Source organism: Coturnix japonica, chromosome 22 (assembly GCF_001577835.2).
Source record: "Coturnix japonica isolate 7356 chromosome 22, Coturnix japonica 2.1, whole genome shotgun sequence".
NCBI classification, from domain to species: domain Eukaryota; kingdom Metazoa; phylum Chordata; class Aves; order Galliformes; family Phasianidae; genus Coturnix; species Coturnix japonica.
In genome coordinates this window covers 2099787-2114712 of record NC_029537.1, presented here as the reverse complement: position 1 = coordinate 2114712, position 14926 = coordinate 2099787, and the positions used below count along the sequence as shown (strand labels likewise).

The 14926-nt window shown below is 47.9% G+C and overlaps 2 protein-coding genes across 2 annotated transcripts; one reads left to right on the top strand and one right to left on the bottom strand.

The window, feature by feature from the left end:
* Nucleotides 1-1478: 1478 nt before the first annotated feature.
* On the top strand, nucleotides 1479-6053 carry NEFM (neurofilament medium). Its single transcript, XM_015883049.2, has 3 exons — nucleotides 1479-2596; nucleotides 2791-2915; nucleotides 4025-6053. Exons 1-3 carry the CDS (start codon nucleotides 1532-1534, stop codon nucleotides 5430-5432), a joined length of 2598 nt encoding a protein of 865 aa, XP_015738535.1. The 5' UTR covers nucleotides 1479-1531; the 3' UTR covers nucleotides 5433-6053.
* A 3852-nt stretch (nucleotides 6054-9905) lies between these two features.
* Nucleotides 9906-14638, bottom strand: NEFL (neurofilament light). Its single transcript, XM_032448894.1, has 3 exons — nucleotides 13540-14638; nucleotides 11441-12806; nucleotides 9906-10477 (listed from the first exon to the last, which is right to left on the bottom strand). The coding sequence occupies exons 1-2, from the start codon at nucleotides 14587-14589 to the stop codon at nucleotides 12639-12641; spliced, it is 1218 nt and encodes a 405-aa protein (XP_032304785.1). The 5' UTR covers nucleotides 14590-14638; the 3' UTR covers nucleotides 9906-10477; nucleotides 11441-12638.
* Between the last annotated feature and the right edge of the window lie 288 nt (nucleotides 14639-14926).

The following is a 14926-nucleotide window of genomic DNA, read 5'->3' as shown; positions in this document are numbered from 1 at the left end:
TATTAATGAGCCAGCAGAGGTCCGGCACTCCATGTGGTTTGCAAAGTTTAACCCTGTCCCTCAGACTTCCCCAACTCTCCACAACAGCAGTAGCAGCACCACGAGCTGTGTGTGCCGAAAAGCAATTTTGAGGTAGGATTTTGTCCCTTAGCAAATCAACTGAAAGCTCACAGATTGCTGAATACAGGCAGACGTGTTTTCAGCACCTTTCCAAACGAGGAGTTAAAACCTACCCCCCCAAAGCTCTGAAATGCAATGGAGCTGTAGCAGTGCAGTGCTTTTTTTCTAGCGCCAGCAGTTTATTTATTTATATATCTATACATTTTCCAGTTTACTGATCCACTGCCCATGTAGCTGATCCATCCACGAGGAGTTCAAAGTCTGGCTGTTAGCTACTGCAAGTCACCGTATGCAGCCCACAGAAAGTCTACTGCACCGTGTAAACATCATTCTTAGCAATGTTTCAAAGTAGGAGAAGTCATTTCTAAGCAATGCACCAAGCGTTATGTGGAAAGGTAAGGTGGGGGGAGGAATAAAGGGGATGAAAGCGAGATAAAGAACCAAGATCCAGGACTGCAGGGAGCTTTCCAGCACTACCCAACCTGCAACCCCTACCCCATAGGGAGGTAAAGCGCTTGCAGTGCTGCAAATCCGCCCGCAGCCCACGCAGTCTCCCTTCCCCGGATACTTTTATGACCTTCAAATGTCAACCACTGCCTGAGGAAGGGGAACTGGGGCGGGGGGAGTTGGTGGGGGGAAATGAGGAGGGGGCTGCCCATGGGACCCTCTATTCACCCCTACCCCCGCCCGGGGCCAACGACGGAGCCCCGGGGGAGCTGTCCGTGGTGCTGAACCCCCGGGGGAGCTGTCCGTGGTTCTGAACCCCCGATCCCGGCCCCGGCCCTACCCTGCGGGCTCCGGCACCGCGCTGCGCTCCGCCATGGCCACTGCGGGGGAGGAGAAAGAACAGAAGGAAAGGGAAAGGAAAGGAAAAAAGGGAAGGAAAGAAGGAAAGGAAAAGGGAAAGGGAAAGAGGAAAGAGGAAAGAGGAAAGAGGAAAGAGGAAAGAGGAAAGAGGAAAGAGGAAAGAAAGTGAAGATCTAAAGGAAGGTGAGGGGAGAAGGGGGCTGAAGCATGAGTGAAGGAACACGGAGAAGGGAAGAAGGGAGAAAGAGGAAGAGAGAAGAGGATGGGAAAAGGAGGATAAGGATAGGGAAAGGAGAAAGAGGATATGGAATAGGGAATGGGAAACAGCGGGTAGGGGGGAAGGGGGTAAAGAGGGTGCAGGGGGAAGGGGGAGCGGGGGTCGGGGAGCCGGGAGCTGGGAGCGGGGGCCGGGAAGGGATGGGATGAGGGAGGCGCGGAAGGGAGGGCGGAACTGAGGGGCGGAGCTGAGGCAGGGTCGGGGGCGGATACATCCTCACACACGTGTGTGGGGCCGCCCCGGAGCCGCCCGGCGGGGCTATAAAAGGGGCAGCGGCATCCAGAGCTGCGCTGCGCTTCCGTCCGCCACCCCCCGAGTGCCCCCACCATGAGCTACACCATGGAGCCCTTGGGCAACCCCTCGTACCGCAGGGTGATGACCGAGACCCGAGCCACGTACAGCCGGGCCAGCGCGTCCCCGTCCAGCGGATTCCGCTCTCAGTCGTGGTCTCGGGGCTCCGGCAGCACCGTATCCTCGTCCTACAAACGTACCAACCTCGGGGCTCCGCGGACCGCTTACGGCTCCACCGTGCTGAGCTCCGCAGAGAGCCTCGACGTGAGTCAGTCCTCGCTGTTGAACGGGGCGGCCGAGCTGAAGCTGAGCCGCTCCAATGAAAAAGAGCAGCTGCAAGGGCTGAACGACCGTTTCGCGGGGTACATCGAAAAAGTGCATTACCTGGAGCAGCAGAACAAGGAAATCGAAGCGGAACTGGCGGCGCTGCGGCAGAAACACGCCGGGAGGGCTCAGCTGGGGGATGCCTACGAGCAGGAGCTGCGGGAGCTGCGCGGGGCCCTGGAGCAGGTGAGCCACGAGAAGGCACAGATCCAGCTGGATTCGGAGCACATCGAGGAGGACATCCAGAGGCTGCGGGAGCGTTTCGAGGATGAGGCTCGGCTGCGAGATGAAACGGAGGCCACCATCCGCGCCCTGCGTAAGGAGATGGAGGAGGCCTCGCTGATGCGGGCGGAGCTGGATAAGAAGGTGCAGTCGCTGCAGGACGAGGTGGCCTTTCTGCGGGGCAACCACGAGGAGGAGGTGGCCGAGCTGCTGGCTCAGCTTCAGGCGTCCCACGCTACGGTGGAGAGGAAGGACTACCTGAAGACGGACCTGACCACGGCGCTGAAGGAGATCCGCGCTCAGCTGGAGTGTCAGTCCGACCACAACATGCACCAGGCCGAGGAATGGTTCAAGTGCCGCTACGCCAAGCTGACGGAGGCGGCCGAGCAGAACAAGGAAGCCATTCGCTCCGCTAAAGAGGAGATCGCCGAGTACCGGAGGCAGCTGCAGTCCAAGAGCATCGAGCTGGAGTCGGTGCGTGGCACCAAGGAGTCGCTGGAGCGGCAGCTGAGCGACATCGAGGAACGTCACAACAACGATCTCACCACTTATCAGGTCCTGCGGGGAGTGGGGTGCGGGCTGGGGGCTGCGGGATGCGGGTGGGGGGAAAGCCGGGGGTGCGGTCCCAACCCGCTGCTGCCGCCCAGTGGGTGGGAAGGACTTTAGGAAAGTCTCGCCGCAACTTTTCTTTCCCCCTTTTCCCTTTCTTTATGTCTTTGTCGTGATGGTTTGTTCTGTCTCGGCTGCAGGACACGATCCATCAGCTGGAAAATGAGCTCAGAGGAACGAAGTGGGAGATGGCGCGTCATTTGAGGGAGTACCAGGATCTCCTCAATGTCAAGATGGCCCTGGATATCGAAATTGCTGCATACAGGTAACAGGGGGATCGTTGTGGGCATGTCTGGAATATTAATAGCACTGCAGAGGCTGCTCTGAGATGCTTTACCACCAGCGAGAAGTATCTGTATGCGTTGAACACGAGCCAAATTAGAGCTTGACTGAAGTACTGCAGCCCTTTCACAATGCACAGACTCAAAAGTGTCTGCAGCCAGGAGGACAATGCAGAACTCCCTATATGCACACTGCACCTCAGTGCTGCACCCTGCGCCTGTTTTGCAGTAGATGAGTTTATTTTTAATTCCTGTTTACTTTGCATATGCCTTGCAAGCGGTGCTTGTCACTTTTCTCACTTGGGAGAGATGCTGTGCTTTGCTTGATCATGGTTTAAGCAGGCAGCGCTAACCTGCTTGTCACAAACACTTTTGCTTTTCTTGCTCAACTTTCCTTTGTCACGCACTCTGATCTGGAGCAGGAAAGCTGTGTGCTATTGCCATCACCTGGCAGGCTTTTGGTCTCTCTGCATCACTTCAGAGACCTCATCAGAACTGCTGATTTTTCTGGGTCAGAGGCTTAGATGAAAAATATACATTTGAATATGAAAACAGTCAAAAGAGAAAGCTGCTTTCAGATCTCTGTGAACTTGAGGCTGTTGAGGCAAGCATAGGCATTATAGGCTCTGCAGCTCTTTGCTGCCTGATGTGACTTGTATTGCTCTGCAGCCCCATTGTATGGCTAAAAGCAGAGAGGTGGGGGTGCCTACAATGAGCTTGGGTGTATGCTTGGCTGGCTTTGAAAGTCTCAGCAATGATGTTCCATTTGGGTCCATTCCATTCTCAGTTCACCTGAGTCATGATGCGTCCTATGGAGTTAATCACTTTCTTTGATGCAAAGGATGAATTTCAACTGCTCAGCTAAAGGTGATATGCTTGCTACATGCAAAGCAAGCCAAAAGGTGCTTGTTCAGTAAGAATTTACTGAAAGAGCTGATTAGAGAGAAGCAGATCTTGGGCTGTGAGCGATGGATAGTGCTGGTCTTCTCTAGCATATTCTACATGCGCTGACCTCATCCTGCTGACAGAGAGAAACATTGTCCCGTAGGTTGGGTTTCTAATGCTCACTATTTTTCCTTCCTGATTCTCTTAGGAAGCTGCTGGAGGGTGAGGAGACAAGATTCAGTGCCTTCTCTGGAAGCATCACTGGACCCATATTCACACACAGACAACCATCGGTCACAATAGCCTCCACTAAAATACAGAAAACCAAAATCGAGCCACCAAAGCTGAAGGTCCAGCACAAATTTGTAGAAGAAATCATCGAAGAGACAAAAGTAGAGGATGAGAAGTCTGAAATGGAAGATGCCCTTGCATCTATCGCAGAAGAAATGGCAGCAAAGGCTCAGCAGGAAGAACAAGAGGAGGAAAAGGCAGAAGAAGAAGCTGTAGAGGAAGAAGCTGTTTCTGAGAAGGCTGCAGAACAGGCAGAGGAGGAAGAAGAGAAGGAGGAGGAAGAAGAAGCAGAGGAGGAAGAAGCTGCAAAATCAGATGCTGCAGAAGAAGGAGGCTCTGAAAAGGAAGAAATAGAGGAAAAGGAAGAAGGGGAGGAGGCTGAAGAAGAAGCTGAAGCCAAGGGCAAAGCTGAAGAGGCAGCTGCAAAGGTAGAAAAAGTGAAAACACCTCCCGCAAAGTCACCCCCTAAATCCCCTCCTAAATCCCCTGTAACAGAGCAAGCCAAGGCCGTTCAGAAAGGAGCAGCAGAGGTAGGAAAGGATCAGAAAGCAGAGAAAGCTGCTGAGAAGGCAGCCAAGGAGGAGGAGAAAGCAGCATCCCCAGAGAAGCCAGCGACACCGAAGGTGACCTCCCCAGAGAAACCAGCGACTCCAGAGAAACCATCAACCCCAGAGAAAGCAATCACCCCTGAGAAGCTCCGCTCCCCAGAAAAGCCAACAACCCCAGAAAAACCAACAACCCCAGAAAAAGTGGTGAGCCCAGAGAAACCAGCAAGCCCAGAGAAGCCCCGAACCCCAGAGAAACCAGCGAGCCCTGAAAAGCTGGCAACACCAGAGAAGCCCCGCACTCCTGAAAAGCCAGTGACGCCTGAGAAGCCCCGTTCTCCAGTGAAGCCATCCTCCCCAATCAAAGATGAAAAGGCTGTGGTGGAGGAGAGCATCGCTGTCACAAAGGTAACAAAAGTCACTGCAGAGGTGGAGGTGTCGAAGGAAGCCAGGAAAGAAGACATCGCGGTGAATGGTGAAGTGGAGGAAAAGAAGGATGAGGCGAAGGAGAAGGAGGCTGAGGAAGAAGAGAAGGGTGTTGTCACCAATGGGCTTGACGTGAGCCCCATCGATGAGAAGGGTGAGAAAGTTGTAGTAACCAAAAAAGCAGAGAAAATCACAAGTGAAGGAGGGGACAGTACAACCACGTACATCACAAAGTCGGTGACGGTCACTCAGAAGGTGGAGGAACATGAAGAGAGCTTTGAGGAGAAATTAGTGTCCACTAAGAAAGTGGAGAAAGTTACTTCACATGCTGTAGTAAAAGAGATTAAAGAGTGAATTAAACTCAATTATAGCTAAATTAGGAGAAAAAATAAAATAATTTAAAGAGCTTGGGTCGGTGCAAAAGGTTAAGCCATATGACAGCTGCAAAATGCATGTGAGTGACGGCTTTAAAGCAGAACGGGTTCTCTCATGGAGGCTCCAGACACACAGTATTTTACTTTCTTGTGCAATATAGGGGAGGGGGGGGGAATGCATGCAGGCTCAAGATGTGCTCCCTCCACAGAGCTTGGGGAACTAAATAAAAATAATAATAAAAAATAAAATACTAATAATAGTGCATGAGTTGAAATGTGCAAAGGAACCTTTTGAATTTCCTGAGCTGTTGGAGGGATGTATCTGAGGGATGACTTAAGATGTATTATGCAAAGAACCAACTGAGCCAAAACCAAACAGAAAACAGTACTAGAATATTCATGAGAACCAGAACTCTTCTTAGCCTTAATTAAAAAAAAAGAAAGCTACTTATAAGTAATTATGTTTACCTCACTGGTGCAATTAGGGTGGACTTTTGCTCATGGGAGAACCTAGTTGACATGCACAGTACGCAACCTTTTGTTGTTTGATGTAAAACCGTCACAGCAGTTCTTGCTCAATAAAGGTCAATATGAAAATGTGGCTTGTGTGGTGCTTCTTCTCTAGGTGGTGTCCTTCCTTTAGGGATTGGGAACTCATCCTGGATAGCAGAGTGGTGTGGGCTGGAGAGTTGATTGAGATTTCCCTTCTCTTGATTTCTCCTTCTTGTAATGTGGTTAAGTGGCACTAATAGTTCATCTGGCTTAAGGAATACATTGGAGCTGTATCCTGTGCTTCATAGAGTAAAGGGGAATCTGTTGAGTTCTATAGGTTGGCTCAGTGGGGTTGCAGTCCCTATGGGTAATGAAAGAAAGGTCTTCAAGCTGTGGTTGCCAACACTGCTTGTCTAGATAATCCAAGATACACTTAGCTCTGCATTTGTCTCAATGTTTTAGGAGACATGGAGCAATTTCCAGATTGTTCCTTGGCTTTTCTATGGTGAAAGCCTGTTTCTTGACCACAACTGGTCATAATATCTTCTATGTCACCTGTTCATTGCTTAGTGGGTCTTGGCTCAACTAAGTCATCCTGACCCAGATGCTGTACTCATCAAGATAGGGGATTTGGAATTAATTTTTGTCTCCTGCCTTAATTATAATGGAATGTTCTCATCACCTCCCCCTCTCTAATGACCCATAGGTGAAATCAATGTTCTGAAATTGAGAGCAGATTCCTGGAAAAGGAAAGTGCCCCATAGATTGTTTTTTATTTCCAATGGGAAGGTCTTTAAAACTGTTGCCTGTATCTACTGCCACTTGTAGGTTGGTTTCATTAAGATGAAAGCCTATTAATGGGTCCTTAATATCCCAATATATGGAAAACAATGGAGATGAGTGGGAAAAGGATGGCCATGACTCTTGTCTGGGGAGATAATCTCTTTTATTCTAGGGTTAATATTGCACTTACTGTTTATGTGTATTGCTTTACATGCTGCATATAGCAAAGAAATGCAAATCATTTTTTAGGCAGCCTGGATTCAGCAAATGAACCATCCTGAAATCTGAGGGCTAATAGGGAAAATCTGATGAAAATCAATGCTTTGCATATGCCAGCCAATTCACTGCCCTACCAATAATGGAAGATCAAGAGTATTTTAATTGGAAGGCTTACTCATGTTCTTCACTGCAGAAAGTGTACAAAATCCATAGCAGATAAAAGTCTTCCAAACAAATGTGGATGCCTTTGTGTAGCAAAGCAATGAATGCTTCTCCTGCTGATATCAATAACCGAAATCTGTGCTCAACAGATTGCAGCTTGAGTGATGTTTAATTATGGCCGAGCTGGCAAATTAGATGGCAGTTTGTCTGCAGCAAGCTTTGTTGTGAAAGTTATGTGGGTATATGGACATAAAATAACCAATAACCACCTTTAGGAATAAGATGTTAACAACCACAATCACATTTACCTGCCAACAGTGCTGCCAGGATCTGCTGAAGTATCACCAAGTCTGAATGTAAGTTGGGCATCTTCAGCATCCAAAGTTTGGTCACCTTGCACCATTAATTACATTTTGACATTGGTGGGAGACCAAGAACACACAGAGAATGTGGGTTTGCACAGCTGCAGTTGGGATCCTGAGCTGGCTTGAGTTTATGTTGTGCTTTCCCTTCAGTTCTGGTAGGATATTACAAGGACAGAACCTAAGGGCTGTTATCTGTGTTGTTCCCTAACATATAAATTCATTAATTTGGCCAATATCCCACTGCAAATGTTTCCATCCAATCCTTGGGGAAATAAGCAAACTGTTAGCACATTTCTAAATATTTATAAAACCATAAGATCCAATTAATATTTAATTTTGCCAAGAGGTTTTGTCTACTGACATCTGCAATCAGTTTCAAAAGATAGCATAATTCCAGGGCAGAGATGCATCAATATGTGCTGTTTGCCTGTACTGCAACAATTACATTTTGAGGCTGTGAATAACCACTGAGGGGATTAATTATTTTCAGATACAGGAGTTCATTAACCAATACAAAAGGCTCAGGGAGGGGAAAAAACAATGAACAAATGTGTGAAGATGTGTGAGTCTAACTTAGGGTGGGCCACCCAATGGCTTTGGGAATAGAGGGCTCTAGGATGGGAGCTTGGTATCATATGGGGTCAATGGGGAGCTACAATTGTGGCACTTTAAGCATCCCAGAATGAAAATCCAGACAGAAACAAAGCAGGGAGTGTTATGAAATCCAACTAGGTTGCTTTTGCCAGGGTGCTGAGTCAGGCACTGGAATTTTCTCCACACTTCAGGGTCTGTGATTTTACCATGCATTTAAAGGGCTGTTCTATGCTGTTCTACACTAAGCTACACTCATTTCATCCAGGAAGGCAGCAAATGATAAATTGCCAATGACAAAGTTACTGGGAGGTAATCTTTGTTATATCTGTATAAGTTTTCTTTTCCTGCCAAGTAGAAGGGGGATATGTGTGTGACAAGAAGGAAAGCATTTAGGATCTTCTTGTGTTTGCCTTATCTGCAGCAGGAACTTAATCTGACACAGCCCCAGCCTGCCTGAGCAGCCAGAGAATGCTCAAGGACAGTCTTGCTGCTTTACTGCAGCTGCAACTTGGGTTAAAGTTTCCACCGTGCCTCCCTCTGCCTGATTCTGCTGCATTGCGTCAAAGTGAGCTCCTGGATTTTCTAAGGTAAAACAAGCATTGCCAACAGGATCTCCATAACCCTGAGAGCATCCAGGCAGGAAAATGCACGTTTCCACCCTCCCTGCACCAGTTTACCTTAGCACAAGGCAGGACAGGGCTAACAAACCAGCTGGGTTACCACTGCGGACATAGCGCTCTGCAGCTCATCGCTGTGCTGTGACTCACACATCTCCTGCAAAGAGCAGTGAGATCTCTCCTTCAGCTGTAATACGTTAAAAATAACGCAGGATGAGATACACTGCAGGGAGAGCTGTTTGCTGCCGTGCCTCTGAATGTGCTGCTTGAGAGCATCCCCCAGCAGCTGAGATTTGGCAATCTGTGAACATACTGCTTCCCTTGGATGCAAAAAAAACTGAGTGCAAAAGGAGTTTATCCATAGGAAAAGATGTGAAACTGGGGGAAAAAAAAAAATCAGATATTGCAAAGTCAGGAGGAGCTCAGAGCGCTTGGACAAAGGGAGGGATGGGGCAGCAGCTCTAATATATGCTGATCTATTTGACAGTGGTTTGGCTTCAGTGAGCTCCAATCTGGCACGTAACATGCTTTCGCTCTGTGGGAGCAGATTCTCTCTCTTCCTGAAGTGCCACACTCAGCATTTGCTGACAGAGCACTTCCAAGTGCCACCTCTCACACACACACAGCACCGTGCTGTTGAGTTGCAGACATCACGTGCCAACAGGAGCAACACAGAGCATCACACCAGCCCTACTGCCAAATCTCTTGTCCGTAGTACTGGAAACACCCTCTACCTGGTTGAGGACCCCAAGATCTTATGCAAAAATGCATCCAGCTGACCATCACTATGGGAAGCATGCAACCATAGGCTTCTTTTAACTTGGCTTTCTGACTATAAGCCAATTAAAAACAGTTTGGATTTGTAGCATTGACCCAGTGATTGCTATTGGAATGAAGTTCAATTGCAAGCATTCAGCTAACTGATTATAAATAGGTTCAGATTTGACATCATTCTGAACTGCTAGGCCTTGCTGCTCTTCATGCCGTTCCTTTTTTGTGCCTGATCACAGGTTTGTTACACCTTCCTTTAGTTCATATCAAAAACCTTAAGATCCCCTAACAATTTCCTGGTAGAGAAATTAATGCACACAGCATTGCTGCACATAGCAGCACTCCAAGCATATCAGCATGGGACAGAATCCCACCCTATTAAGCAGGTATGGAAGATAAGCACAGTATCATTCATTAAGTGCAGTAGTGATATAACACACACACAAGGAATCTGTGTAAGCATTTCTGTAACTTTATTGACTAGCTTTATTGCACGTACTTATTGAAGCCTCCATTATTTTACCCACCCAAGGTTTCCATAATTATTTTTAATGCACATTAGAGATAACTTTCATTCCCATGACTTATTTTTTGCCCCCCTTTTTAAATGTAATGATTCTGAATCACCCAAGTAGGACATAACCCCTGAATTCATACGTGTAGACCATGCAGCACTCAGGGAGCAAGCCAGTGGGTGCTCTGCAAGCAGCATACTGATACTCCACATAGAGAGAAACATCATAGATCATTAACTTTAAACCTCAGTGGTCACTGAAATAAATATGTGAGACTGCAATTTTAGCTCAGTCAATCAGAGTTTAGCTTGATGACAGCCAGGCTGCCTGGAATTCAGGCCTTCTTCTTCACTTCAGTTTCTTCCTTTCCTGCTGCTTCTTTCTCTTCCTTCTCCTCCTCTCCAGTTTCCTCAGCAGTTTCTTGAGACTCCTCTCCATCTTCAGCTGCTGTTTCTTCTCCTTCTTCCTCCTCCCCTTCTTTGCCTTCTTCTGATTCTTCCTTAGCACCTTTCAAAGGCAAAAAGAATTCCACATCTCCTACACTGCTTCAAATCAGTTCCCGACCCCAATTCCACACAAGCCAGCATACCTGCACCCTCCATCCCCTATGCAAGCAGATGACAGCCAACTTAAGCTTGATGGGGCTAGCAGTGTATCTCTGTATGAAAGCAGGGACCTATCTAGGACATGTAAAGGTGACAGACAAACCCACACAACCTGCTTACCCCAGATTTCAGATTGACTTAAACCCTTTTATATAACACTTTTGAAATATCAGTCCTGAAAAATACTAATTAACTGTAGGCTTATTGTCTAAGCCTTATCTAAATATTTGAGTTCAAATATCTAAATAATTGAGTTCAAATGAGCTCTGCAGTTGGTAAGCAATACATGTCAGATATATCTAAAGCCAGAGCTACATTCCTTTTATATTTTATCTTTTAAAAATGAGTTTATTAAACAAATAGATGACAGTAATGAAGTAGTATGCACTTTAGTTGAAGAAAACAAGAAAACTACCAGGCAACAGAAACTGTTGCCCACTGAACCCAATGGTTATGCCACAGACACCAGCTAATGTCCTCATTTTTCCATTGTACTCTGATACATCAGCATCTCTCCTTTTCCTACATGGATATCTGTAATAGCTGAACGTGCTTGCTGCCAGATGAATACAGCATCACCTGCTTTGAATGCACTCTCATCTCCCTTGGAAAACCAAATGGAAACAACCAGCAGTTTCCAAGGGAATACAATCAACTCCATAATGTCTGGTATTGAATATCTTCTGTTCTAAATTCAGCTGTTCTTGCTCAAAAGCAAGAACAAATGCCTTAATCTCTCCAGCCTTTGTTTATGAAGTGAGATGGTTCTACTCATTAGAAATAGCTTATAGAATTTTGGGGGTTTCACTCTTACATGAGCAGGGTGAAGCATGGAAGAGAAGGCTTTGAAAGTAGCTTTAAGTACCTTCCTCCTCTTCTTCAGCCTCTTCACCTCCTGCTTCTTCCTCCTCACCTTCCTCTTTCTCTTCCTCCTCACCTTCCTCTGCAGGGGCTGCCTTGGCTTCTCCTGCTTTAGCAGCCTCAATTGTTTCCTCTATTTCAATCTGTTCTTCCTGGACATGACTAGAGTAATACGTGGGGAAGGAACGGGTTGTCATCAAGTAGGAGGTGGACTGGAGCCCGCTGTAGGCAGACCTGCCGAAGGTGGGGGCAGTCTGGGTGTAGCCACTGGTGATGCTCCCAACACTGGTGAAACTGAGTCGGGTCTCTTCACCTTCCAGCAGTTTCCTAGCAGAAAGAACAAGCAAGCAGATGCCTTAGCTATGCTGCAGACTCAGCTATGGGCCAATATGCTTTGAGCAGCACAAGCTCTAGAGGCTGCATACTCAGGAGTGCAAATATAACCATATTAATGGTACAGCAATAGCAGCCTGATCTTGGGAAAATTTTAAAGCTTCAGAGTTGTGTATTACTTTGGAATCAGTACTTCTCATTGGGAGAAACAATGGGGAACACACCCCCAGGATTAGGTTTCTACAACAGGTAGAAATACAGATGTATTTCAATAAGCTATGTTGTTCCAGACAACAGTATGGATGTAACAGCTCTATGCCACAGTTAACTGTAAGACAAGGTTTATAGCCACCTTCAGTATTCCCCCTGTGGGGCTCTTAGAAACCATTTCAGCACTTACTGGCATCCAGGATGATTTCTTTTTGCTATTTAAAAGTAATTCTTTAGTAAGATAATGGCTTAGCAAGGCACAGCTTGTGAGTTAGAAAGAAACCTCATTGTTAAAGGTGTCTAAGGGATTTTAAGTCCTGAGAATAAAGCCACCTATATTAACAAGTCTTAATGATATAAAAGCATTGTAGAGCGAAGAGATTTGAGCTCCTAGGTACAAGAACACACTTTACTTGTAAAGATGGAGAACTGAGATTACACAGCTGAGTTCCTAATTCCCTATGCATATATATATATATATGAACAGTATGATGTTCATGTTTGCTATGCAGCACAGATTCTGTTTAACACAAGCTGTTACCTTAAAAGCGCTGCTTCTTCCAAATAGAAAGCCAAGGAGAAAATCTTATTAAATTCTGCCACCAATGGCACTCTCTGCTGGAGGAAAACTAAGTAGGAATACGCATAAAAAGGAGAACCTAATTCACATTATGGTTTATTGAAACACCTCCCCCATCATACCTGTAGGTAGCAATCTCAATGTCCAGGGCCAGTTTGACGTTGAGCAGATCCTGGTATTCCTTTAGGTACCGACCCATCTCGCTCTTTGTGGTTCTCAATTCATTCTCTAGTTTGTTGATTGTATCCTGTTGGAAGGCAGAACACAAGCAATGCAAAAAACCTTTGTGTATATCAACAATGCTTGCAAGAATTCCAGCACCCTCATCACTTCACCTTGATAGAAGGAGAACAGCTCCACATCCCAAAGTGCACAAAGCAACACTGCTTAGCAATGCTGGCACATCTTCCACCCCTACATCTCTATCAATAGCTTCATTCCCTATCATTTAAGGAATAACATTTCTTATGATTCAAGGGCTAAAGCATTCATGAGCTGTGCATGCTTCATTGACAACTGCGCTTCCCCCTCATGCTTTTCCTAATGCTAAGTGAATTCATTGCAATTTGAGGACAGAAGCATCTATGAGCAGCATATACCCCACTTCATTTATGACATCTGTGCTTTTCCCTTACGCTCTCTCTAGCACTAATGCTATTTTTAAGCCAATTCCTAGCTATTTGATTATTTAAGCACTAAGGAATCCATGAGCTGTGCATGCTTTATTTGATTTTTTAACATCTACCCCTAGTTTAACCGGGATATTTTAAGTGCATTTATACTAATTCTCTTATTTAAGGTCTAAAAAGCTGCCTGTGCTTTGTTTTGCTGCTGGTTTTTGATGCATGTGCATTCCCCTTAATGCTTTTCCTACTGTTAAGGCGATTTATAGCAGCATCCTTAAGGATGCCTCAGACCACAATGCTGCACTATGCCACGAGATATCGCTGTGCATCCGCAGCCTCCTCAAACCAACTCACCTGCAGCGCTGAGATATCAGCGCTCTGTTTCTCCTCCAGCTCCTGCAGCTGCTTCTCCAGCGCTTCGTTCATACCACGGGTAGCTTCGATCTCCAGCGTCTTGGCCTTAAGCAGCCTGCGGCTCTCGGATACCTCATCCTTGGCGGCTCGGACGGCGTCTGTGTTCTTAGCAGCGCTTTCGCTGAGCACAGTGAAGCGGCTTCGGAACCATTCCTCGGCGTTCTGCATGTTACGAGCCGCCAGCTTCTCGTACTGAGCGCGGATATCGCGCAGCGCAGCCGACAGATCGGGCTTGGCCGACACGTCCATCTCCACCGACAGATGAGCGTATTGGATCTGAGCTTGCAGCTCGGCCAGCTCTTCCTCGTGCACCTTCTTAAGGAAGGCCAGCTCATCCAGCAGGCTGTCCACGCGCTTTTCCAGCTCCGCTCGTGCCAGCGCTGCTTCATCCGCTCCCTTGCGCACCTCCAGCAGTCGAGCCTCAGCATCCTCGCGGCTCAGCACCTCCTCTTCGTAGCGAGCCTGCAGCCCCCTCAGGGTCTCCTCCAAGCTCTCCCTCTCTCCTTGCAGCGCTTGCTTCTCGCTCGTCGCTTCCTCGGCGGCCAAGCGGAGCTCGCGGATCTCCTGCTCGTAGAGGGCTCTGAAACGGGACGGCTCGGCGTGTTTCTGCCGCAGCACCAGCAGCTCGGCCTCCAGCACTTTGTTCTGCTGCTCCAGCTCGTGCACCCGCTCGATGAAACAAGCGAAGCGGTCATTGAGATCCTGCAGCTGGGCCCGCTCTTGGCTACGGATCGACTTGAGGTCGTTGCTGATGGCGGCTACCTGGCTTAGATCTAGGCTGTCTACCGAGTGCAGGAGGGAGCCTGAAGCGCTGGAGGTGGCGTAACTGCGGCGCACAGACACGGAGGAGACGGGTGCGGAGAGGCTGGAATACGCCGAGCGAGCTGAGCTGTAACCACCGCTCCGCATCGCGGAGACGTGCAGCCGGGGGCTGTCAGCATAACGCCGCTTGTAAGAGGGGAAGAACGGGTCGTAGCCGTACGAGCTCATGGCTGTAGAGGGGATCAGCGAGGGCTCTGCGGACCGGTACCGCCCGAACGCTGGTATTTATGGACGGGGAGGGTGGGAGGAACGACAGCCGGGCGGGGATGGGGCGGAGCGCTGCGTTGAGGCTGCTGTAATGGTGGGGGTCTGTGATGAGCCCGGATGATTATCAGAGCTGGTGATGAAGCGGGTGGGCTGCGTTCACTTTGCAGCTCCATCGTATTCGCCCCACATCGCTATTTTCTCTCGTGCCGCTCTGATGGATCCCCGGGGTTGCAAAGCCCCATCTCGGATCACGATATTGAACCATCACCCCTCTGTACCTCATCACCCCCTCTCGTAC